At 44.2% G+C, this 27356-nt stretch overlaps 2 protein-coding genes across 2 annotated transcripts in view; one reads left to right on the plus strand and one right to left on the minus strand.

Annotated features, from left to right (window-relative positions):
- The first annotated feature begins 2443 nt into the window (after positions 1-2443).
- cav3 (caveolin 3) lies at positions 2444-22788 on the plus strand. The gene is made up of 2 exons (XM_069937289.1): positions 2444-2707; positions 17983-22788. Exons 1-2 carry the CDS (start codon positions 2597-2599, stop codon positions 18322-18324), a joined length of 453 nt encoding a protein of 150 aa, XP_069793390.1. The 5' UTR covers positions 2444-2596; the 3' UTR covers positions 18325-22788.
- A 2258-nt stretch (positions 22789-25046) lies between these two features.
- Positions 25047-27356, minus strand: part of oxtra (oxytocin receptor a) — a 38385-nt gene continuing 36075 nt past the window's right edge. The window contains exon 2 of the mRNA XM_069937288.1: positions 25047-27332. Within this exon, the coding sequence (XP_069793389.1) occupies positions 27067-27332 (266 nt within the window). The 3' untranslated portion in view covers positions 25047-27066. The remainder of the gene's footprint in view (positions 27333-27356) is intronic.

Here is a 27356-nt window from a genome sequence, read left to right on the forward strand (position 1 = left end):
TTCTTAATACCCCATAAAGGATGGCACAGTTAGCACAGCGATTAGTGTAATACTATTACAGCACCGGCAATACGTGTTCAGATCCACAGCTGTCTGTAAGCAGTGTGTACATTCTCCACATGTTTCCTCCCACATTCCAAAGACATACAAGTGTTACTAGGTTAATTGGTCACACAGGTACATTTAGGCAAGGAAAGCTTGTGGATTGGAAGGGTCTGTTACCATGCTGTATATCTAAATTAAAATGAAAAGATGCTTTGAATCCAGTTTTTGAAATATATTGCACTGTATGGAACTGAATTTTCTAGTGAATAGTGTAAGTTTAATGGAAATGCAGGAAGGAAACAGTATCTTGTAAGTCAAATACCAAACCATCAGCATTTCCCCATTGTTGGATAAGAAAAATCAGAGTTTCACTGCGTATTATGTTCAGCCTGATTAATAGTCTGGGACGCATGCAGCTGATGATCCAGTAGCTTAGAACCAAGTGATGGAAGGATGGCTACCAATCTTTGCCCCGGTCCTTTCCACCTCTTCTGCCAACAATGGGCTGAGCCACAATCACCTTCACACCTGGAGACATAGGGCACCAGTCAACCTCACTGCTTCATACTGATGGTGAGAGTGTCAAAGGTTCTTTGATTGGAAGTTGTGTATGTTTGCTCTCTGCCTTGTGTCACCTGTGACTTGGCCTTGGATGGTTTAGTTGTGTAGTACTATACATCAGGGATCTTTTCTGCAGTGTGTACAGAAGTGTATATTTGATGTGTCTTATTAAAAAAAAACAGTGCCATCAATCCACATGAAAGACTGGACAGGTTAACAACACAACACAGTAGAAGGCCTTTTTCGGCCCATGAAACTCATTCTGTGCCTCTTACATTTTGGAGGGTGGGAGGAAACCAGAGCACCTGGTAAAACCCCATGCAGGTAACAGGAAGAACATGCAAACTCTTTACAAACAGCACTAGATTTGAACATTGAATGCTAGCGCAGTAATAATGTTGTGCTAACCATTATGTTAACCATGAACAAAAGGGAGATACCTCTGATTTTTTAAAAACAGGCAGTAATGCTCCTCATATCACAAAGTATTGGGATACAATTGGAAATGAAAACATAAAATGCTAGAAACTCTCAGTGGGTAAAGCAGCATCTGTAGAGAGATTTCAGAGACAGGAAAAGGGGAGAAGGGTGGTTAAGCACAAGAATCCCTAGTGAGATGACATCAGGAATACTGTGAACTGCTCTAAGACCTACACCAGTGGTTCTCAACCTTTTTCTTTCCACTCACATATTACTTTAAGTATTCCCTATGCCATCAATGCTCTGTGATTAGTAAGGGATTGCTTAAGGTGGTATGTGGGTGAAAAGAAAATGACTGAAACCCACTGTTTTAATTGTACTTAATTGACTTGTTATGTGCATGGTTTCATAGCTCCAAAGGAAATGGGCCAATGACAAATTTTTCTCAAGCAAAATATTTCAGTAGCCATTGGGTCTACAGCAGTGATTCTCATCTTTCCCTTCCCATACCACCTTAAGCAATCCTTTATTAATCACAGAGCACCCTACTTAAAGTGGCATGGGAGTGGAAAGAAAATGGTTGAGAACCACTGACTGACTAAATTTGCTCTGTTAAGAAGGCAGCCAATCCACACCTGGTTTCTCCAACATAGAGGAAACACAATGCAATTTGATCAAGTTTATCGTCACGTGTACCACGGTACAATGTTGGTTCTGCAAACAGCCCACCACCAACGCATACAACAGGTGAACAGTAGGGGTACTGAAAGAGATGTGTTCCAACAGAGCGAAGGGAACATACTTTTGTTCGTTCGTCTGATAACAGCGGAAACTGTCCTTGAATCCAGAGGTGCGTGACCGCACTCTCGCGAATCTTCTTCCAACGGGAGGAGGGTGCAGAGTGTATGGCCAAGGTGGGATGAGTCTTTTAGGACGTTGGCTGCTTTACCGGGGCAGTGGGAAGAGTAGATGGAGGGGAAGGGTCTGAGCCACATTCACGCCAGCAGGACACTCGGTTGGAAGTACAAGCGAGAGTCCAGACGAACTTGCATCCCTGGACAATGACTATTGTTAATGGGGAAAAGTAATTTCTCAAACGTGGTCTTTGTGTGATACTTCCTTGTTTATGTTTAAAGTCAAAGCAATTCCAACATCCCCCTCTGTTCTAATCCAAAGAGTTCGTTGTTTTTTTTTTGGGGGGGGGGGGGTGCTGAGGTGGGCTATTTTGCGTTTAATTGAGGGTGATGTTCCTTCTCCCCTTGTCGAAGTATTAAAACAGGGAGTCGGGATGCCACGGACGGACTGGTGGGACGGCGGGGCTGCAGGTCTCCGAGGAGTTTGGTTGCAGATTGACATTCCGGGTGGGGCCGACACTTGGTGCTGGAGACAGAGAGAGAGAGAGAGAGTGAGTGGGGGTGGGGGGGGGGGGGTTCTTTTGGAGATATCCTCGGCAGCGCTTCCTACCACCGACCTTTTCCTCCCCTTCGCCACCCAGGGACATTTGAACTTGACGTCGATTTGACGGGAACCCTTCAGCCACTTCAAGCGGCGGGGAGAGTTCGAGCGAGGCATGGCTGAGACGAAACCCAACAGCGCCGAGCCGAAGCTCAAAGGCGGCATCACGAAAGAGATTGACCTGGTAAACCGCGACCCCAACCGCATCAACGAGGATGTGGTCAAGGTAGGAAGCGCTTTTGTAACCTGCACGGCGTGGAAGCTTGTTTCTCGTACCGGGGGGGAAGGGGGACCGGAATGACCTTTAGAAATAAAGCTAAACCCGTGTATGTTTTAAATATCTAATGCAGTGCTATTAACTGACAGGCGTGTCTGCAGTCTTGAATGTAAATGTCATTTAATAGCGCTGCATTATATATTTCATTCGATATTCAACCTGAAAGTTTAGTTCAATTTCTGAAGTCCATCACTGTATCCCACCACCCCGATCTTTCTTGGGGGGGGGGGGGGGAGTGTAATCATTTTTGCATTAAGTATCCCGAGCCTCGATGTGCTGACAACCACTCTATATTTATCCTGTCGTGCTCCTGTTATGAATGTAAGGACTCGGCGTTGAGTTGCATTTAAGTGTCGTACGGATTGCGATTCAAAACTCATTCGCGAAGCAAAATCTTCAAAGTTTATCCTCCATGTGTCTGAAAATGGAAGGTGAGATGCTTAAGAAAAGAAGTTTTGCAAACTCAGCATAAAACAAAAAAAAACTATACAGTGAGTCCTTGACATCCTGAGATGTTTCCTGGCCTTTGACAATCAACAGAAACAAGGTTAATATGATTCTATCGCAGGAAATTAGCATTTAATTTGTTCGGTTTTTTTTTCCCCTGAAGGTAGATGTTGTCCAGGACATTAGGGAACTCTCCCAATCCTTATCCCCTCAATCCATGGTATCTTTTACCTGCAGCTATAAAGGGAATGGGTTCACATCTCATGCAAAGCGATCCTTCTAGAGCAACATTGAAAAACCATTTCGCTGTCATTCTGTTCATATCAATGAAGTGGGGTTTGACCCAGAGACAAGTAACAGAGACACACAAGAACAGCAGACGCTTGAATCTTTAGCAAGCAAAGAGAACCTGGAAGGACTCAGCAAGTCAGACAGCATCCATGGGTAGAAATGGTTGGTCAATGTTTTGGATTGGGACCCCTTTTAGAGACTCCTGACCTGAAACATTGGCTGACCATTTCTCTCCAGCTTCCCTTTCTTTGCCCTTCATGTGTGCTGATGCACAGTATATTGTATCTAATCTCACAAGAACATAACTAACTGCACAAGGATAGCAAGTTGGAGAATGTAGTGATATGTCTCTGAGGATGAACTGGGAGACATTGAATGGTTAGATACTCAATAGAAAGTCAGGTTGGAAATCTTCATTAATACAGCTAATCCAAGCACATTGTCATGAATGGTTGATGAAATGTACAAATTGCTGTAAATTGAAAACAGAAACATTTCCTGCTGAGATAAGCAGTCAGAAGTTTGAAGGAAGTCTCTCAATTTATTTTTCAGCTATTAAATATTGGCCCAAGTTTTTCTGCTAGTGTGTTTTTTGTGCTTTTGTGAAGAGAAAATTGTTCTGTGTTATTTCTATAATTCCATTCGTGTGCCTTGTGCCACAAAGTTGCTAAATATTTGTTTGCTTACAAACACTTCAAGGGGTTGTTTTTCACTTGACCTGCCCGGGTGGAAACCAATGGTTGGACGTAACAAATCAGGGATTTACTTAATCTACTCAAACTCCACTCTTTCTCCAAATTGCCCATTTCAAACCTGCTGGATCCTGTGGATGAACAAGAAGGTGGGGACCACATCATTTTAACTGAGGATCAAGCAGATTGCCAAGGTTAGCATAAGCAAAACAGGTCATGAAGTTAAGATTCTGCTCAGCTATGATCTTCAGGAATAACAGAACTGACTTAATAGACTTGCTCCTCTTCCTATATTCTATCTGTGTCTGGAAAGGACAAGATTGTGGATCTTGCACAGGTCCTCTGGCACAAGTTAAACACTGTTCTTTGAGAATACAGAAGGAGCATGATTGAATCCTCAGTGAGCAGTATTACATCCTCCACGAGAAACACCATGGGACCCCTTAATCTGCCTGTGGAGTTTGCAATTTCTCCAAGGACTGTGCTTACTCCTCTGTGCAAGCTTTTGTGGCCTCACCAGGGTTGTACATAACCACAGCAAGATGTCTTTATTCTAGTACTTGTATCCTCTTGAAATAATTGCCAACATAATGCTGGTCCTCCTAATTGCTTGCTGTACATGCATGTTAATTTTCTCTGACAACCAGATCCCTCTGACTAACTCCTTTTGAACTCTCACTTTAAAAATACTCTCCCTTTCTGTTTTCCTACATAGTGGATGGTCTTATAGTTTTCCATGTCATACTCTACTTGCCTTGTCCTTTCATATAATCTGTCCACATTCTCCTGAAAACTCTTTGCATCTTCCTCACAGATTACATTGGCACCTAGTTTGGACTATCATCAAACTTTGATATGTCATCAAAACCATTGTTAAAAACGGGGAACGGATTTCTGGCTGGTTGTACCCAACCCCCATCCTCTTTCTCCCCCCACCCCACCCCCACAACCCCACTATAGCTGCTGGACAGCTGCCACTTTCCATCTGTTTGAAATACTCATCAGGCTGGCATTGTGCTGATGAGGCGAGAAGCAAAATAAACATTTGAGATCTCCAAATAGGATCAATGAGTTCATTTTGAACTCAATTATAACATTCCATATTTTTCTGTGCACACCCTTCAGCACACCCCTTCCACACACAAATACACACTTTCACACAAGTGCATGCCTGCACACACATGCTCTCGCGTGCACGCGCAGTCACTGCCTCACACTCTTGCACACTCACAAATGTTTCTCCCTCCACGCACACTTTCTCCCCCCCGCGCAGGTGGGGTTTTTTCTCTCTCCCTCTCTCTCCCCCCCCAAAGGTGGGTTTTTTCTCTCCATCTCTCCCCCCCCGGTGGTTTTTTCTCTCCCTCTCTCTCTCTCCCCCCCGAAGGTGGGGTTTTTTCTCTCCCTCTCTCTCTCCCCCCCCCAAAGGTGGTGTTTTTTCTCTCCCTCTCTCTCTCTCCCCCCCCAAAAGGTGGGGTTTTTACTCTCCCTCCCTCTCTCTTTATCCCCCCCAAAGGTGGTTTCTTTTCTCTCCCTCTCTCTCTCTCCCTCCCCCAAGGTGGGATTTTGTCTCTTCCTCCCTCTCTATCCCCCCCACAAAAGTGGGTTTTTTTATCTCCCTCTCTCTCCCCCCCCAAAAGTGGGTTTTTTTCTCTCCCTCTCTCTCTCTCCCCCCCCAAAGGTGGGGTTTTTTCCTCTCCCTCTCTCTCTCTTCCCCCCCCAAAAGGTGGGGTTTTTTTCGCTCCCTCTCTCTCCCCCCCCAAAGGTGGTGTTTTTTTTTCTCTCTCTCTCTCTCTCTCTCTCTCTCTCTCTCTTCTCCCCCCCCACAAAGGTGGGGTTTTTTCTCTCCCTCCCTCTCTCTCTTCCCCCCCAAAGGTGGTGCTTTTTTCTCTCCGTCTCTCTCTCTCCCCCCTAAAAGGTGGGATATTTTCTCTCCCTCTCCCTCTTTCCCCCCCCAAAGGTGGGGTTTTTTCTCTCCCTCTCTCTCTTCCCCCCCCCAAAGGTGGGGTTTTTTTTTCCTCTCTCTCTCTCTCCCCCCAAAGGTGGGGCTTTTCTCTCCCTCCCTCTCTCTCTCCCCCCCCAAAGGTGGGGTTTTTTTTCCTCTCTCTCTCTCTCTCCCCCCAAAGGTGGGGCTTTTCTCTCCCTCCCTCTCTCTCTCCCCCCCCAAAGGTGGGTTTTTTTCTCTCCCTCTCTCTCTCTCTCCCCTCCCCAAAGGTGGGGTTTTTTCTCTCCCTCTCTCTCTATCCCCCCCCCCCGCAAAGGTGTTTTTTTTTCTCTCCCTCTCTCTTTCCCCCCAAAAGGTGTTTTTTTTTGTCTCCCTCTCTCTCCCCCCCCCCAGGTGGGGTTTTTCTCTCCTTCTCTGTCTCTCCCTCCTCAAAGGTGGGTTTTTTCTCTCCTCTCTCTCTCTCCCCGCCAAAAGTGGGTTTTTTTCTCTCCACCTCTCTCTCTCTCTTCCCCCCCCAGGTGGGTTTTTTCTCTCCCTCTCTCTCTCCCCCCCAAAGGTGGGTTTTTTCTCTCCCTCTCTCTCTCTCTTCCCCCCCAAAGGTGGTGTTTTTTTTCCTCTCTCTCTCTCTTTCCCCCCCCCCCCAAAGGTGGGGTTTTTTCTCTCCCTCCCTCTCTCTCTCTTCCCCCCCCCAAAGGTGGTGTTTTTTTCTCTCCGTCTCTCTCTCCCTCCTAAAAGGTGGGATATTTTCTCTCCCTCTCTCTCTTACCCCCCCAAAGGTGGGGTTTTTTCTCTCCCTCTCTCTCCCCCTCCCCAAAGGTGGGGTTTTTTCCTCCTCTCTCTCTTCCCCCCCCCCCAAAGGTGGTTTTTTTTATCTTCATCTCTCTCTCTCCCCCCCAAAGGTGGGGTTTTTTCTCTCCCTCTCTCTCTCTCCCCCCCAAGTTGGGTTTTTTTCTCTCCCTCTCTCTCTCCTCCCCAAAGGTGGGGTTTTTTCTCTCCCCCTCTCTCTCTCTTCCCCCCCCCCCCGCAAAGGTGGGTTTTTTCTCTCCCTCTCTCTCCCCCTCCCCAAAGGTGGGGTTTTTTCCTCCTCTCTCTCTTCCCCCCCAAAGGTGTTTTTTTTTATCTTCATCTCTCTCTCTCCCCCCCCAAAGGTGGGGTTTTTTCTCTCCCTCTCTCTCTCTCCCCCCCGCAAAGGTGGGTTTTTTTCTCTCCCTCTCTCTCCCCCCCCAGGTGGGGTTTTTCTCTCCCTCTCTGTCTCTCCTTCCTCAAAGGTGGGTTTTTTTCTCTCCTCTCTCTCTCTCTCTCCCCCCCCCCAAAGGTGGGGTTTTTTCTCTCTCTCTCTCTTCCCCCCCAAAGGTGGGGTTTTTTCTCTCTCTCTCTCTCTTCCCCCCAAAGGTGGGGTTTTTTCTCTCCCTCTCTCCCCCCCCCACCAAAGGTGAGTTCTCTTTCCTCTCCCCTCTTCCTCCCTCTCCCCCCTCCCCTTCCCCCCTCCCCCGCCCACTCCCTCCCCCATGGATAGAGTTGAAAGAGATGTAGGAAGATTGGTTTCCCATGGTGGGTGAGTTCAGGTGAGGTCAAGAGGGCATAACTTCAGGATTGAAAGGTGTCCACCCAACAGAGATGCAGAGGAATTTCTTTAGTCAGAGGGTGGTGAATCCTTGGAATTTGTTGGCACATGCAGTTGTGGAGGCCAAATCATTGGGTCTATTTAAGAGAGAGTTTGATAAGTTTGTGATTAGCCAGGGTTGTGAGGAGACAGACAAACAATGGGACTGAGTGGGAAAATGGATCAGTCTATGATTAAATGGCAGGGCAGACTTGATGGGCTGGATACTCTATTTCTGCTTACATGTTGTGGTCTTGTGGTGATTTCACTCTGGTCCACCCTGTGTGACTCACCTTCCTCTACCTGTTTCCCTTTTTTTAAATGCTTGTCCTTCTCTTGCTTTGTTTGGCACCTGCCAGTCAACTGCTTCTGTCTGTCATCCTTCACTCTTCCCTGGGTTACCAATCCCCATTGACCCCTATCTAACCCCTCCCACCCTGTACACATTGTACCAGCTAGCTCTCTCCTGCACTCTTAGCCTCGATGAAGGGTTCTGGTCTGAAATGTCGACTGTTCCTTTGACTCGCTGAGTTCCTCCAGAAGACTATTTGGTGTCCATTTTCATGTTTCTTGAGATATGACTCCTGCACCTTAGCCATGCTAAATAGTGCTTAAAGTCAAGAATGATTAAAAATACATCCAGACCTCCAGACTTTGTATCACTTTTCTCTCAGTGGGGCTTTCTGCAATGAGGGTCTGGGTGTAAGGTAGGGTAGGTTGGTATTTGCTAAGGCAAATCAATAAACAGAAGCAGTGGCTGACAGTCGGTGGAGCTCTCTATAGAATGTCGCTTGCACTGATGGAATGTTTCACTCACACGCTCTCTGCACAGGCCAGCACTGCAGCAGTGAGCCAAGGGAATCCGTAGTGCCCAGGAGGGTGGGATGAATCCAATGGATTTGCTGTTTCTGGAGCAGAGGCTCAGCACTTTTGCTGATGTTTGTGTGGCATAGCAACAGACGGCCTTGGGATCACACAAAAAAAATCCCCAGTCTGCTGGAGGAACTCAGCAGCACCAGTGGGAGACAAAGAATGGTTGATACTTTTGTGTTGGGACCAAGAGAGCAGGATCTAGGTCAGCCATTCTCAACAGGGGCCACAGCACATTTAAGGGTTCTGGACTGAAAACCTGTAAATTTTTTTTTGTTTTTCACGTCGTTGGTAGGAGAGAAGTATGGAAGAACCCAAATAAACCAGACTGTTTTACACTGAAGGGGGCCCATAAATGGAGCAGAGTCCTAAGGGGGCCAAAATGGTGTTCTCTGATTGCTTTCCCTTGCACAAAGTAATAAAGGAAAAAAGCGAACTTGTATCCAAGAACCTCAAACTTGCCAAAATACTGCACAGCTATCGTGGTATTGACCAAATGGGAGGCTGGAGAGACTCAGCAAGGTCATGGAGAGAAATTGACAGTCATTTTGAGATTCCTACATTTATTGTGTATCTCTGAAAATATGCAAAGTGAGTAATTCTGCCCACCAATCTTTGCTTGTAAGTTTAAAATAAAGATTGGCTCTGTGGCTAAACTTTGGCTAACCTGCTGGGTTATTGTTCCTCCAGCAGATTATTTTAGCTCAGCTTCCAGTAACCTCAGTCTCTCCTGGGTCCGTGGTTGTACCTCAGCGAACACTTCCGTGTGGAGTCTCCCCGCTGATGGAAAACTCCATACTCTTAGCCATGACACAATGTCTGAACCCAAAGGGCAACAGTTTAACTGCCCCCTTCCCAACAAATGCTTCTTGGCCTACTGACTGAAGATGCACAGAAGACTGCAGATGCAGGAATCTGGAGCAATCTGTTGGAGGGACTCAGCTGGTCAAGAAGCATCAGTGGGAGAAAAGAATGTTTGATGTTTCGGTTTGGAACCTTTCATCAAGACCTGCTGAGTTCCTCCAGCAGATTCAATGTTGTACCAGATTACAGCATCTGCAGCCTCTGGTGTTTCCAGAACTCCAAATTGTAGATCCAGAGTATGGACTAAAGCTTAAATTGGAGGAACACCAAAACTGCAATATAACTTGCCCAGAGGTAAGAAACGCGAAAGTCTGCAGATCTGTGATGGTAGTAAAAACATAGAAATGCTGGAGGAACTCGGCAGGAATTGCAGCGACCTTCGGAGGTAAATATACATAACCAATATGTGGGCCTTGGTTCTTCAAGGTGTACCTTATACCTTGTACCTTCTAGCAATTCTTCTGGCTCTATTCACCTATGTGTCCATTTAGACTAGAGATGCAGAGAAATTTCTTTAGCCAGAGGGTGGTGAATCTGTGGATTTTTTTTTGCCACAGGGAGTTTTGTATTTAAGGCAGAGATTGATAAGTTTTTGATTAATCAGGGCATCAAAGGTTATGGGGAAAAGGCCGGGCAGTGGGGCTGCATGTGAAAATGTCAGGCTAAATAGTCTATTTCTGCTCCTATATCTTATGGTCTAAACTGAACCAGGCATGGAATGTGCAGCGGAAAGTAGGATCTACCCTGTGTCAGTGGAGCAGCAAGGCTGAACCGCAGTACTAGGTGTGCCGATGTGCTGCCCAAGGGTAATCAATGATGGGCAATAAATTCCAACTCTTTTATCTCCAGAAATGATTAAATAACATTGGCAATGAAGCGACTTGTCGCTTATGAATCTGTTTTGATCACTTGAATGCTCTTGCATTAATTTTCAGCGGTCAAATCCACACAATTAATTATAGAATGTAGCAATATTACAGGCACAGATTCTTAATTGTCTGTGGTGACTTTTGAGAGGGGCCATCAATTATGTTTTTTCTTTTACACCTTGCCAAAGTTGCATAATTTGGTCTGTACCACTTGACCCAGACACTTGTGAATGCAGATAGTGGGAGAGTAGGTCACTTCCTCTCTGCCTCGCCTTTCCCCACTGGCCACCTCACCACTGAAGCCCGACTGAGATGGGGAAGGGACAAAGGCTGCTGGAGTGAGAGAGAAGTCACAGATATCAGCTGGAGCATGACTATTCAGTCCAGGATCTAGGTCAGCCATTCTCAACAGGGGCCACAGCACATTTAAGGGTTCTGGACTGAAAACCTGTAAATTTTTTTTTGTTTTTCACGTCGTTGGTAGGAGAGAAGTATGGAAGAACCCAAATAAACCAGACTGTTTTACACTGAAGGGGGCCCATAAATGGAGCAGAGTCCTAAGGGGGCCAAAATGGTGTTCTCTGATTGCTTTCCCTTGCACAAAGTAATAAAGGAAAAAAGTGAACTTGTATCCAAGAACCTCAAACTTGCCAAAATACTGCACAGCTATCGTGGTATTGATCAAATGGGAGGCTGGAGAGACTCAGCAAGGTCATGGAGAGAAATTGACAGTCATTTTGAGATTCCTACATTTATTGTGTATCTCTGAAAATATGCATGAGATTTAGCCACTGAGAATATGTAGGAAATACATCAGTGAAAAGGAACACAGCAGGCGTGCAGTGAATTTTGATGGCATTGGTTAAGAAATAAACATTTCTCAAGCCAATGGGAGAACACTCCAGCTCTTCTGCAAGGAGTACGAAGGGATCTATTATATATCGCTGAGAGATTGGATCTTATTTTAAGGTCTCAATTAAAAGCCAACAGTTCAGTGCTTCCTCAGTAAAGCAGACTGTCTAGAGAGGGCCAGCTTGTATTACAGACTGGACATTATGCTTTGAGTGCGTGAGACATTCTCCATTAAGCTGAAAGAATTCCACATCCTTTTCGTTTTTACTTGGAGAAGGTCACCTCGCTTCAGCTTCGGAATTTGTTCCCGTTATTCCAGGGAGCTGCGAATGGTCCAGGCAATTAAAACAATTGCATTGAGTGGCCCCCTTTCACCATTCCATCCTGCCCCCTCCTCCTATTCCCCAAACACCTTGAGTCATTCCTTTGGTCACCTTCATGATTAGATATGATGGTCAATCAGTTCAGCCACATGAAGCACCCAGGCCAGAGTTACCTGCCAGGTCTGCTCCATGTTCCTGGGTCACCTTGGAAGGCAGAGCTATTTCCCAACTTCTTCCCTGCAAAATATGCCTCCTTTTTCTCCTCCCTCACCTTCAGCAGAAACACCAATGACTTAATGGACTTTTGGTTTCTAAAACTGGGAACATCCTGTCCCTCCCTTGGCCTGAAGGCTGCCTCCAGCTCCGAGCTCATCTTTACCCATCTTCATTCCCATCCCTCCTTCTGTCCTTCCTGATCTCATCCCACCCATGACACAGTGCTCCTGCTCTCTTAATCCTATTCCCAGTGAATAGCTAAATGAACACCTGTACATGCTTGGAATGAATGGGAGTCTTCAAATTTCATGAGCGATGAGTTCTCACACCTTCGAAACTGAGTTTGATTTTGGGTGGGATGATACTCAGAGTAGAATCTTCTCAGTATAATTTTACAGCTTAGTCACAGAGTCACACAGCATGGAAACAGGTCCTTCAGACAAGCCTGCCTACGATGACCAAAATGTCCCACCTGCCAGCATTTGTCCCACATCCCTCTGAACCTATCCTATCCAGGTATCCATTGCAACAATACCGGCCTCAACCACCTCCTCCAGCAGCCCATTCCATTCACACATCATCCAAGGGTGTTACTGTTAGTTAAACTTTTAAAGTGGCATACTGCAACTAAATGGACTGTGATAATGGCTAATGCAGAAGCTGTTACTGCAGATGGTATCAAGTTTCTCTCAAGTCTGAGGGAACTTTGAAGCTCTTGCTGATTTGGATGTATGATAGTGACACCACTCTGCTTTTAAACAAAAATAAGAATCTCTGCTTTCCCTCTGATTAGCAAGGCAGAAATAACATTGCATATTTTACTGTTACGTGGTCCTGCAATCTGAGATCACAACAGCAGGAGCTCATTTGACCCCTCCATGTTGTTTCCTTGGTCTTTTATTTGATCAATTAATAAAAGTTGTTGAATTTCAGTCTTGTTAATAACTCCAAGCAGTTCCCAGCACCCACAGCCTTTGGGGGACATACTGTTAACTTTTAGCTCCCTGTTTAGTTGCTGATTTCACTATTATCCTGAGGAGACAGGACGAGGGTAGATGGGTTACAGTTAGGAGAGGGAGAGGGAACAGGCAGGCAGGCAGGCAGAGCGTGGGTGTTCCCCTGAAAAACAAGTATACAATTTTGGATATTGTTGAGACGGTTAACCTCCGGGTACAAGCCATGAGAATCAGGTCTGTGGCACGAAGTCTGGTACTGTGGCTAAGAAGGGAAGGGGTAAAAAGAGGTGATCTGTAGTTTTCATAGTTAGGAAGACAGATGAGAGGTTCTGTGGAGGAGATTATGAATCCCGGATGGTATGTCGCCTCCCTGGTGCCAGGGTACAGAATATCTCAGATTGAGTTCACAACATTCTTGGGTGGGAGGGTGATCAGCCAGATGACATGATCCATGTAGGAACCAATGACAAATAAGAAGGGTGAGGAGGTCCTTCAAGAAGAGTTCAGGGAGTTAGGCACTAGGTTGAAGAGGACGACCTCCAGGGTAGTGATCTCAGGATTGCTTCCCATGCCACATGCTCAAGAGGTCAGAAATAGGAAGATAATGCAGCTTAATATGTGGCTGACAACATGATGTAGTAGGAAGGGCTTCAGGTTTCTAGATCACTGGGCTCTGTTCTAGGGAAGATGGGATTTGTACCAATGAGACAAATTGCAACTGAACTGGAAGGGGAATTACTATCCTTGTGGGTAGGTTTGTTAGTCTCACCCCGATGGGTTTAAATGAGATTTGCAGGGTAAGGGGTACCAGTATGTTAGAGCAGTTGGAGAGAAGGAGGAGGATAAAGGTCATGCAAGGACTGCATTTATAGACTGAAATCAAAGGTTTGTACATGATAGAAAATTTATTTCAATGCAAGGAGTATTGTTGGAAAGACTGACAAGTTTAGGGCATGGATTGACCTGTGGGATTGTGACATTATTGCTATTAGTGAGACTTGATTACAGAAAAGGCAGGATTAGCAGATCCATGTTCCGGGGTTCTGTTGTTTCAGATGTGATAGAGGGGGAGGAGTGGCATTGTTAATCAGGGAAAATATCTCAGCTGTGCAGAGTCAGGACAGCCAAGAGGGTTTGTCTATAGATGCCAGTGGGTGGAGTTGAGGAATGGGAAAGATAATGATCACACTGATAATTTATAGACAGCCCAATAGTCAGAGAATTGGATGAGAAAATATATAGAGAGATAGCAGACCGATGTAAGAAACAGAAAGTTGTGATAGTTGGAGATTTTTAACTTTCCATATATTGACTGGGACTCCCATACTGTAAAAGGGCTGGATGGCTTGGAGTTTGTGAAACGTATTCAGGAAAGCTATCTAAATCAATATATAGAGGTATCAATGAGAGAGGATACAGTACTTGATTTCTTATTATGGAACAAGACAGGTCAGGTGACAGAAGTATGTGTGGGTGAACATTTTGGATCCAGTGACCATAATGTTATTAGCTTCAAGTTAACTGTGGAAAAAGATAAGTCTGTTTCTCATGTTGAAACTCTAAATTGGAGGAAGGCACATTTTGTGGAAATAAGAAAGGATCTAGGAAGAATGGATTGGGACATGTTGTTTTCTGGCAAGGGTGTTCGGTAAGTGGATGGCTTTCAAAGGTGAAATTTTGAGAGTGCAGAGCTTGCATGTTACTGTCAGGATTAAAGATAAAATTAACAGTTATAGGGAACCCTGGTTTTCAAAGGATATTGGTGATCTGGTTAAGAAGAAGAGGGAGGTAATGAGGTTCTTGAAGAGTATAGAAAATGCAAGAAAATATTCAATAAGGAAATCAGGAAGGCAAAAAGAAGACATGAGGCTGCTTTGGCAGATAATATGAAGGTAAACCTGAAGAGCTCCTACAAGTATATTAAAGGTAAAAGGGTAGTAAGGGACAAAATTGATCCCTTAGAGCAGGGCTGTCAAACTCAAATTCACAGAGGACCAAAATTAAAAACTTGGACTAAGTCGTGGGGCAAACTAAATATTTATTGAAAATTTTCAACAACATCTGCATGTTTTCTCTTCTTTCAACATATGTAATGTTAAACTTTTTCTTATTAAAATAAATGTTTAATAATAGTTTTGGTTAAACTCTTTCCCAGAAGAAGCATTAACAAATGAGAAATAAAATATTCAATAAATAATATTTCTCTATAGCCTTTAAGCTCCTTTTAAATGTATTTTTTTTTCACAAGCCAACAAGTCAAAAAAAAAACAACTTGCTTCATTGACCAACAGGTTTGTCTTTTAAAATGCCTCCCACCTGTCTTGAAAGGTCCTGTTTTCTCTTTGGTTTGGCCATTTTTCGTAAGGGGTTTATTACATGTGAGTTGGGCGACAGGTCGCAGATGCTAATGAAAGTAAAGAGAGGAGGTGGGGGCGATTAGCGGGCTGGCGCCAACGCATTTGCAAAGCATTCTGGGATTTGTAGTATTAACTGTGCATGCGCTATACTGGCGCGGCGGCCAGCGGGCCAACTTTAATACATATTTGATATGATCTTGCAGGCCAAATATAATTATATCTGGCCCGTGGACCTGAGTTTGACGTGTGTGCCTTAGAGGATCGGAGTGGTCATCTATGTGTGGAGCCTCACACAATAGGGGAGATCTTAAACAGTTTTTTTTTGCATTAGTGTTTAATCAGGAAACTGGCATAGTGTATGAGGAAGGAAGGAAAACAAACAGAAGATTAAGGAGGAAGGATTACTGCCTTACAGTAAATAAAGTTAGATAAATCACTTGGGTCTTGAGGGAGACTAGTGTAGAAATTGCAGGGGCCCTGGCAGATATAGCTAAAATGCCACGGGAGATATGCCAGAGGATTGGAGGGTAGCTCATGTTGTCCCATTGTTTTTTTTTTAAAAAAACCTCCAAAAATAAACCATGTAATTATAGGCTGGTAAGTCTGACATCAGTAGTAGGTAAATTATTGGAAGGAGTTCTGAGAGATAGGATATATAGCTATTTGGATAGCCATGGGCTGATTCAGGACAGTCAGCATGGCTTTGTGCATGATAGGTCGTGTTTAATGAATCTTGTAGAGTTTTTCAGAGTTTACCAAGAAAGTCGATGAAGGAAAGACTGTGGATGTTGTCTACATGGACTTTAATAAAGCTTTTGACAAGGTCCCACATGCAAGGTTAGTTCAAAAGGTTAAGACACTACGTATCCATGGAAAAGTTGAAAACTGGATTTGAAATTGGCTGTGTTGGAGAAAACAAAGAGTGGTAGTGGATGGTTGTTTCTCAGACTGGAGGCCTGTGACTCTTGGTGTGCCTCAGGGATCTGTGTTGGGACCATTGTTGTTTTGTGGTTTATATCAATGATCTGGATTATAATGTGGTAAATTGGATCAGCAAGTTTGCTGATGACAAAACGTTGGGAAGCGTGGACTGCAAGGAAGTCTTTCAAAGCTTGCAGAAGGATTTGAACCAACTGGGAGAATGGGCTGAAAAATGGTAGATGCAGTCGTGTGAAGTGTTGCATTTTGGAAGTGAAAACCAAGATAAGATGTACACAGTAAATGGTAGGGCACTGAGGAGTGTGGGGGAGCAAAAAGATATGAGGATACAGGTACATTGTTTCCTGAAGGTGGTGTCACAGGTGGACAGGGCTGTAAAGGAAGATTTTGGGATCTTAACCTACATAAATTATTGAGTACAGGAGTTGAGATGTTATGTTGAAGTTGTTTAAGAGGCCAAATTTGGAATATTCTGTGCAGTTCTGGGTGCCTAACTAGAGGAAGGATATCAATAAGATTGAAAGAGTACAGAGAAGATTTACTAGGATGTTGCTAGGTCTTCAGGAGTTGAATTTCAGGGAAAGATTAAATGGGTTAGGACTTTATTCCTTGGAGCAAAGAAGAATGAGGGGAGATTTGATGGAGGTTTACAAGATTATGAGAGGTATTGACAGAGTTGATGCAAGTAATCTTTTTCCATTTAGATTGAGTGAGATAAATACAAGAAGTCATAGTTTGAAGCTGACAGGGGAAAGGTTAGGGGGAAAGTTCTTCAATCAGAGAGTGGTGGGAGTGTGGAATGAGCTGCCATCTGTTGTGGTGAATGCACGCCTAATCTTAAGTTTTAAAATTGGATAGATACATGGATGGGAGCGGTCTGGAGGATTATGGAATAGGATGGGAGCAGGATAATGGGCTAGTAGAGTAATGATCAGTAGAGACTAGAAGGGCAGAATGGACTGTTTTCTCTGCTGTAGAGTTCTATGGTTCTATTTAATAGCTTATGTTTAATTTGATTATGTTGCCTTGACAGATTCCACAACCAGAGGAAACAATTTCTCTATATGTACATCATCACACTCTCCCAGAATAAGGACTCAGTCATACAGAGCAGAGATGAGATGAAAATTATTCACCCCGAAGACAGTGAAACTTTGTAATTCTCCATTCACCCAAAGGGTGGTGGAGAAAATGGTAGCTAAATATATTCAAGACCGAGATCACCAGATCTTTAGATATTAGGAAAATGTGGGCTTAGTGCACATTTGATGAAGGGTTGTTTCCCCAATGGTACAAGAGGGTACAACTTCAGGATTGAAGGGCATCTACTTTGAACAGATATGCAGAGGAATTTCTTCATCCAGAGGGTGGTAAATCTGTGGAATCTGTGGCCACAGGTGGTTGTGGAAGTCAAGTCACTGGATGTATTTAAGGCAGAGATTGATAGGTTCTTGATTAGCCAGGGCATCAAAATGTATTGGGAGGAGAGCAGGGAGTGGGGATGAGTGCCAAAATGGATCTGATCATGATTAAATGGCAGGGCAGACTTGATGGGCTAAATATCCTATTTCTGCTTTTATGTCTTATGGTCTTAAATTATCAGCTTTGATCTTATTGTATGGCAGTTTAGACACAGTTTGGCTTCTGTTTTAATCTGTGATTACAATGCCCTTCCAACCCCTCCTGAAATTTTAAACTGCACAAAACATAATTTGACTAGCAGAGAACTAGAATCAAGTATTCTCCAATTTCCCAAGAAAGTTTCCACTCCTAAGAATTTCACACTGTGTACCCACAAATAAACATTCAAGTTTATTGCCACCTGTACCGAGGTGTAGTGAGAAACTTTGTTGAGAAAACCTGACATTTTAGCTGTAACCAAACATCACTGGAATACAACCATGTATGCATTCTCTTCATCCTTTCATAGAATAAAGAAGGATGAAGGGTGGTTCTCTGACATGAATGGAGGCCTGAAGTATGACTTTGGTTATGTCCCACAGGTGGACTTCGAAGACGTGATTGCAGAGCCTGAGGGGACCTACAGCTTTGACGGTGTGTGGAAAACCAGCTTCACAGTCTTCACTGTCTCCAAATATTGGTGCTACCGAATACTCTCTGCTCTCTTTGGGGTCCCCCTGTCACTGATCTGGGGGTTCTACTTTGCATGTCTCTCCTTCTGTCACATCTGGGCTATTGTGCCCTGCATCAAGAGCTACCTGATCGAGATCCAATGCATCAATAGAATCTTTTCCTTGTGCATTCACACCTTTTGTGACCCCTTCTATGAAGCCCTGGGGAAAATATTCAGCAACATTCGTGTCAATTTGCACAAGGAAGTTTAACTTCTCCCTGCGGCTTTAATAACAAACTGACTGAAAAGCTGTCTGCTCAATTGCCAGATTTTATTCAGAACTTTTGCCAATATAATTGTACTTCATTTCAACTGTGGGTATGGTCGTAGCTTCACCTCACTACTGGCTTCCACTTTTGATCATTGAGAAGTTCTAAAAGTTTCAGTGTTCAATGATAAAGAGTTGTCTGCGTCATTTTTCATGCATGTCTACTTATAATTAAGCCCGTAATCATTATAATCAATGCTCAAAGCTTAATAATGCCACCCAAGTACATTTCCATTCTTTTTCTAGTTTGCTATTTGAGCAAAATCAGGTTATTTGCAACCTTGGCATTTTGTATAATCCAGATGTGAGCTCCATGCTCATCTACAGATGCTGGAGGGTTTAGATTCTGTGCACAGTGCAATGCCAAGGATGAACTTTTCATCTTGTCTGTTGAAGAATGCTAACCACTGCATTGCCCACTTCAGAAAGAAACCAAGCTTCTGCATACTAAAGTGGAGGATGGGGGTGTGGGTGCAGGGACATTGTTCCACATTTGCATTAGGAAGCTGTCCAAGAATTTTGTGTCAGCTATTTGCACATCATTTGGCAGTCATACAGTGAGGAAATAAGCCCTTCAGCCCAACCTGCCCAATCTGACCAAAATGTCCCACCCACTCTTGTCCCATCTGCCTGTATTTGCTTCGTATTCCTCAAAGCGCATCTTATTCATGAAGTCATTCAGTTTTCTCATAAACTTTGCAATAAAACCTGCCTCAATCACCTATTCTGGCAGCCCATTCCAAACCCCCACTACCCTTTATATAAAACAGTTATGCCTCAAGTTCCTGTTCAATCTCACATCCCTCATTTTAAAACTATGTTCTCCGGTTATTGATTTCCCCTATCTCTGCATTTACATGATATAGTTCTCTCATAATTTTGTATATCGCTACTAGATCACCCCTCATTCTCTTGTGCTCTAAGGATAAAAGCCCTCGCCTGCTCTCTCCCTATAGCTCAGGCCACACCTCTAGTCTTGGGTACATCCTTGTAAATCTTCTCTGCACCCTCTCCAACTTAAAAACATCTTTCCTGCAGCACAGTGACCAAAATTGAAAACAATATCCAAATGAGGCCTCACCAACACCAATTTTCCCTCCATTTTGTCATCTTTCCTTAAATCCCCTGCAATCTAAACTTCCAGAACAGCTTACCATGCAGAATCTTACTGAATGCCTTGTCCACCCAAGTGCACATAAATCTTCTCCCTCAGAATATTCTCTAGTAACTTGCCAAACACAGATGTTAAGTTTATTTTCCTGCTTTTTGAATAGAGTCACAACATTTGCCACCCTCCAGTTTTCTGGCACCTCACCTGTACATAATGATGACTGTTAAATCACAGCTAAGGCATCTGCAATTTCCTCCGTGCTTACCACGGTGTCCTTTGATAGATCTGATCAGGCTGAGATGATGTATCTACCTACATGTGCATCAGGGCCTTCAGCTCCTCGACTGTAATACTGACTGATCTCATGACCATCACCTTTGACTGACCCAAGTTTCCCAGTCCTCATTTTTATCCACAGTAAAACACAGAAGTGTTAAGGGCCTTATCCATCCCCTGTGGCTCCAGAGTTGACTATATTGATTCCAGAATGGTCCTATTTTCTTTTGTTATTCCTTTATGTACTTACAAAATCTCTTGGATTATTGTTAATGTTATCTGCCCCCTTTTTACCTCCTGATTTCCTTTTAAGCTTGCTCTTCAGTTCCTGAAACTCTTACAGGTAACACTTGATCCAAGCTGCTTATGGTATATCTGCCCAAGCCTTCTCCTGACTCTTGAACCTGAATTTCCCTCATCATCCAAGCTTCTCTTTGGTTAGAAGTCTGACCCTTTCCTCTTGGAGAAACCTGCAGGTCCTGGACTCTTGTCAACACACTTTTAAGGACATCCCATTTTCCTAACATTCCCTTTCCTTCGAACAACCTTTTCCTATTAACATGAGCTACTTCTTGTCTTGTACCTTCAAAGTCAGCCTTGCCCCAATTCCAAATTTTAACTTGCAGTGATGTGCCAAATTTATCCATAAACTTAATAGAACATTGGCCACAGGTTCATCCAAAAACACTTCATCCATTTATTCTTCCCAATTTCCCAAGACTAGATCAAGCATTGCCATCTCCCTTGCAGGACACTCTACACATTGCCAGAGGACAATTTCCTGAACACATTTGACAAATTTTGCCTTTCACACAAAGATTTTCCCCTTTAAATATTTGGAAACTTTAAAATTCCCTACTATGACAACCTTCTTTGACCTATAGCCGGCAGTAATTTTCTGGCATATATTCTCCTCTAATTCTCATTGACTATTTGGGGGACAGTAGTACACTCCCAACAATACCTTTCTTGTTTCTCAGCTCCACCCATATACAGTAGGTTCATTAGCTGACCTATCTGTAATGACACCTCTAACCATTGCTTTGATATCCTCCTGAACCAAAAATGTAATTCCCCTCCTCTTTTTCCCCCACCTAATTTTCATGAAGCAACTGTAGCCTGGAATGTGGAGCTGCCAATCTTGCCCCTTTCATAACCAGTCACGTTTATCCTTGCCCCAAGTTCATCCATCTTGCCCAACAAGTCTCCAGCATTAAAAAAGGCATAATTTAAACCAACAGTCCTTCCTCATTCCCTGCATTTTCTCTTTTCCATCCTCTATTTAAACATCTACCCTCTCACCTAACTCTGACCTGCATATGATCCCACCCCCTGCCAATTGGGTTAAACCCACCCTTGCAGCATAAGTGAACCTGCCTGCCAAAATGCTGGTCCTTCTCTGGTTCAAGTACAACCCAGCCCTCTTGAACATGTCACCTCTTCCCTGATAAAAACACACTGAAATACTGGAGGAAGAGCCGGTCTCGCAGTAACCATTACTGACATTCTGGGCCTGAGCCTTTCTTCAAGGTATAAGCAAAGAACAGTAAGGTGTCAGAATAAAAACTGAAGCCTGGCGAGGTGAGGAGTGCAGACCAACAAAAGGTGTTGAATGGATATGATAAAAGAGGTGAGAATAGATTTTGGTTCTATGAAATGAGATGGGGGGAAAGGGAAGAGAAATCTGGGAGAAAGGTGACAGGGGAAAGAAGAATCAGAATTTATTGTCAATGACAAGTCATGAAATTCAATGTTTTGTGGCAGCATCATGGTGCAAACATTCATATTATAACCATCTTGCAACATTTAAAAAATAAATAATAGTGCACACAAAGTAAGGCACTGTTTTTGGTACATTGATTATTCAGGAATCTGATGGCAACGGGGAAGAATTTGTCCTTGTCCCGTTGAGTGCTCATCTTTAGGCTCTTGTACCTTTTTCCCAATGATAACAGAGTGGACAGGGCATGGCCTGGATGGTGGAGGTATTTGAGGATAGAGGCTACTTTAGAAGGAGAAGTTCATTGACATGTCACATGTAACCCAGAGATCACTATCCGTGAGGTCCTGCTTCTCAACTCCTTACCTAACTGCCTATAATTGTAGTCCAGGATATAATCCCTTGCTCTACCTGTCATTTGTACCAATGTACACAACAGCCTCTGCAATTCACCCTCCTCCTTGAAAATGTCCTCAAACTGCTCAGTGACATCCTTGACTAAGGCACCTAGGAGGCAACATACTACCCCAGCATCTCTTACTCAGCCACAGAACTTCCTTTCCATCCCCCGACAGACACAGAATCTTCTGTCTGTCCCCCTCACTGGCAAGTCTCTTATCACTATTATCCTGCATGCCTGCACTCTTACCTCTTGAGTCTCAGATCCAGTCACTGTCACTAATCTGACAGCTGCTGCTTGACCCTGAAAATTCATTTCCCCCTGCAGCATGAAAGCTGCATTCCTGTTAGTGAAGGAATGGCCACAGGAGAACCCAGCACTGTCTACTCCCTCTACTGGTGGCCAACCATCTGTATGACAGCTGTCTCTTGGGTGTGACCACCTCAGTGAAATAATTATCCATGATGTTCTCAGCATCTCAGACGATCCTAAGTACATCCAACTGCAGCTCCAGTTGCTTGACCCTGTCCATCAAGAGCTGCAGATGGCTTCACTTTGCTCAGATATAGCTGGCTTGGAGACCAGAAGTCATACCCCCTATTGGCTGTAGTGAACCACAGGAGCTCCACCCATTCACCTCCTTTCCTCCACCACCAATTACATCTATTGGTTGCAGTGAACCACAGAAGCTCCTGTTTGAATACAATGCTGTCTGTAAGAAGTTTGTACATTCTCCCTGTATCTGCATGGGTTTCCTTCCAGTGCTCTGGTTTCCTCCCACCCTCAAATAAAAACCAGCTGTGGTTGTAGATTAATTGGGGCATTTGGGCATCACTGGCTTGTGGGCTGGAAGGGCTTGTTACTGTGCTGTATGTCTAAATTAAATCCACGACCTCTTGATGTCTTGCTTCCCTTTTACTTGCTTAACAATAGCAATGAAGCTTGGTGTCTCAATTTGTTTGCTGCTGTGGGGAAACCAAAGGCAAGCTTCTCATTGTAATTCATGCATATGATAAACTGAAATTTGAATTTATATTCCCTTCACATCTTGGGATTCAGCGGTGTGGTATTCAAACAACAGAGTTTCCCTCCCTCCCTCACCTAGTCAGGACAAACTGGTAGACAATACCTGTGGCTGCCACCACCACCAACATGAACACCTTGGGATCATTTCATATCTTTGTAGCAAGCTATAGAGCTGAACAAGAGCCACACTCCTCTTGAGTGGGAGATTGTGAGACAAAGTAATGTAATCCTGGAGTGAAATACAAGAGTCTGCAGGTCTATTCATATCCAATTAACACTTTTTGCCTGTTCGTCTGTACTCCTTCCCTGGCCTTTTAAATCAAGCCTGAAACATCAGTAATGTATTTTTACCTCCCGTGAATGCTGCAGGACCTGCTAAGTTCCTCTAGCATTTCTATGTGTTTAATGTGATCCGGTGCCAGGGGACAGAACAGCCACAGAGCTGTAATCTTCTCATAAAACAACTATTTCTCCCTAACCACAAGAGACTGGTGTGAGTGTGGCAAGGAGAGGGAGTAGTTAGTGCCTAGAACCAGCTTCACACACTTTATTTCCCTTTCTCCCTCTTTGAAACTGAGGCTCTCATGTCCATCCCAAACTTCTATCAGGACATACCTTGGGCAGTTCACCTCATGGGCCTCCTACTTTATCAGTGGGCAAATGCCACAGATAGGGCAAGCAGAAACACTGGATTGGACTCTAAGCTAAAACCATGAGAATGGGTTGTGGTGAAACACTCAGGGAACCTGCATCCTATCAGATGGAACACCCCATACCCTCTTTTATTCATCCTGTGGCATATGTGAAAATATAAATAGAGAATGAGCAATAAACGAGACATGGTATGAGCTCATACAGACCATTCCATCTCTTTGAATGGAATGTAAATTCAAATGACCAAATCTCTTGTTTTGAATAATATGTCAATGAAGTCCTATGTGGGGAACAACCAGGACACAGCAGTAAAAAGAAAAAGGGGCAGCAGCATGGAGGTATTTGATCACTTAGAATCCCCTTGCCTAATGTAGCCCTGTTAATCAAGGAGAAGATGGACATCGGTATTACAATGGTCACATTCAGTTGTCTTGAGTGACATCTCACTCAAGTCCATGTATATTATAAACCCAACTGTAATGGAGCCATGCAAGGCATTGGCAGTACTGTAATTTTGATGAGTTCAAATATGGGAACTGATCACTATCAGACTTGAGGAATTTGGACCCAAAATTGGATTTGGAACAGAAGCAAAATATATTAGTTGATTGGAGTTTAAGTGATAGGAGATTTTAGCAAGTGGAGATCTGCACTCTGATTTGCAGGCTAGGTCAATGACTTTGGCATAAATATTGAAGCCATGATGTAACCAAAATGGGCGGAATGAACAGCCCAGGTCCAGGCTGCAGGAAAGTATTAATAGATTGGTCATGTTGGCAGAAAGAATGTAGGAAATAAAGTCAATCTGAAGTACGAATAATGCATGAGGAGAAGGAAAATGAGCGAGCTAAATACAAGTGTGGGAACAAAAAGGGTTAGAGGAACACTGAACTAACCCTTAGACGGGGGCAGTTTGCCGTAGGGGAAAGGTTTGCAAGAACACTGGACTAACCCCTAGTTGGTGTAATTTGTCATTGGGGAGAACACTAAACTAACCCTTGGATGGGGCCATTCATCGTAGGGGAAAGGTTGGAGAGAATACTGGACTAACACCTGGATGGGGCAGTTTGTCGTTCAGGCATTTATGAGGAGAATACTGGACAAACAGGTTGGGGCAGTTGGTCATTGGGGAAAGGTTGGGCAGAATACTGGACTAACACCTGAATAGGGCAGTTTATCATTAAGGAAAGGTTGAAGAAAACACAGGATGAGCAGAGCAGGGAGTTTGTCAATGGAGCAAATTTTGGCAGTCCAAGTTTAAATCTTCTGCAGTGTTACAAATTGGTGAATACATCTAAGATCCGAAGAGTCCTTGACAGGATGGATATGGAGAAGATGTTTCTTATTGTGGAAGAATCTACAACTTAGAGATACTGTTTTTAAAGATAAAGATTCTTTTATTGACATGTAATAGTACAGAACATGTAATATTACACAAAATTGCCTTCTGCCTGCTGTAAGGCAGACAAAGAGTCACCATTAATGTCACCCGGCACCCCTTACAGTAAGAGAAAGAGAAGCAAAAGAGAATCCTTTCAGAGTCACTGAGTCTCTCATTGAGTTGCTCATTTAAAATGGTCAATTCTGTCAGAGGGTCATGAGCCTCAACATTTCTCTCCTTCATAGGGTGGTGCCCGAGTTCTTGCGTATTTTGGAGGTGAAGTAGATAGATTCTTGGTAAGCAAGGAGGGTAGCCAGGAATGCAGATACAATCAGAAAATCTATGATCTTATCAAATGGTGCATGCTTGGGGGAGAATATCCTCCTGCACCTAATTCATGTTCACACCTGCAAGAGGAGGATCTTGGAGTTTATAATCACTGAAAGTGACAGATCAGGTAAGCAATGTGGAGAAAAAAAACTGCCTTTGGACAAGACCTGGGACAGAGCAGGGATGCAAGGCTACATTTGTATAAATGCCAGTTAGGCTGCAACTGGAGAGCTGTGTACAGTTCTGGTCACCATGTTCCAGGAAGGATCTCATTGCACCAGCAAAGATGCAGTGGTGCTTTGTGAGGATACAGCCTCTACAACAGAATGTTAGTTATGAAGAGTGTTTGGCTAGGCTGGGTTATGTTCCTTGGGACAAGGCCAAGAGGAGAGACTTACTCAAGGTGAATGAAATTATGAGAGCCCTAGATCAAGTCATGGAATTATATAGCACAGAAACACGACCTTCAGCCTTCCACGCCTATGCTGTCCATTTGTCCATTTACACAAATCCCATTTGTGAGCATTTGGACCAGATCATCTGTGTCTTGCCTATTTAATAGTCTGTTTAAATGATACTGTATCTGATTCCACCACTGTTCCATGCCTCCTTTGACCTGTCAGATTAGAGTGAAACTCTATCAGGAACCACGATAAAACCCAGTGGACATTTCAAAGCTTTGCAAAACCAATGAATCTTTTGTCCATATTCGACATCAGTGGTGAGTGGTATGATCTTTGTGATTCCCGCGAAGGTACTCATCCGACGGTCACGGCACCCTTTCAGTGAAGTTTTCCGATGCATTTCAGGTTGTCATCAGGTGAATCAGGGTTCCTCCCTTCTGCCCCAGTAGAGGGTTGATATTCCCTCTGTCGCTTGCTCTTTCCCTAAGTGAGTAACAGTGATAATCTGTCATCAACTCAGATGACCAGTCAAATGAGGTGAGCAAGCCATTGCTGGTGTCTACAACAAACTGAAATGCCACTCCAAGGATCCAGTCAAACCCTGGAATCTTGCCCGCAAATGCAGGAGCACTTCAGTAACTGTGAGGGATTCCAATCCAACAAGAATTCGGAAGTAGAATGGATCCGCAAAGTCATCAGCTTCAGGTCTCAACGACATATTGAGAAAGCAACAAAATAAATAGAGAAGATTGTGCAACAAATTTCACATGGAAACATCCCAGCAAAATTCAATAGTCATCGTGTTTTCACCAGCCAATGCCTGCTTTACTTCATTGATGACAAGGTAATTGGAAAATGGCAAGGTGTGGATGGAGATGAGCTTCGTGCCCGTCCAGTAAGTGAAGCTGGCATTTTAGATGTTCCCAAAATGCAGGCCCACTTCATACACCCGACCAATGGAATCAGCCTGTGAGCATTTCTTCTTGCCCAGAAACAAAACTGCTGGAGGAACTTGGCAGGTCAAGCAGCATCCACTGAGCCACCTCCAGCAGTTTCACTGTTGCTCTGGGTTCAAACACCTGCAACCTCCCACATGCCTTTCCCTTGGTGCCTTCTTCGATCAACTCTGGTCTTGTCAAAGCGTGGGATGTGCCTTCAAGTGGAGACAATGCAGGCCGGTTTGGAGCACAGACCATGGCTCCCTGCTCTCTCTGTTCACCTGCCAATTGTGAGAAAGGAAGTCGCAACTGTAAAGGCCCAGCTCAATCTGTGCAGTAAAGGACATTGGAGAGGATGTGGAATTCAGCATCTATCAGGACCAGGAAGGACAGCAGGAACAAAAAAGAATGTCCACACAGTGCTGGGGTCAGAACCCCTTGTGGTTTATTGCTCCTCCTGCTGCTGCTGCTGGACTGAGATGCTCTTCTGACTGCTTGAGCTCTTGAGGCTGACAGCGAAAGTGGAGGAGTTGCTTTTCTTGCTGCAGGTCAGTTCGCCGGTGGGCTGCTCACCTCTGCCAGGTCGGCTGAAGCAGCAGAGGAATTGCTGGAGCAGGTTGTGGAACAGCCGGCCGGTGAAGAACATGTAGATCCAGGGGTTGCAGCAGCTGTTGAGGCTTGCCAGCAACATGGCAATAACAAAGGCCCAATCTGGGGGTGGGGGGGGGGTGGGGG

The sequence above is a fragment of the Narcine bancroftii genome, chromosome 5 (genome assembly GCF_036971445.1).
Source record: "Narcine bancroftii isolate sNarBan1 chromosome 5, sNarBan1.hap1, whole genome shotgun sequence".
In the NCBI taxonomy this organism is placed as follows: domain Eukaryota; kingdom Metazoa; phylum Chordata; class Chondrichthyes; order Torpediniformes; family Narcinidae; genus Narcine; species Narcine bancroftii.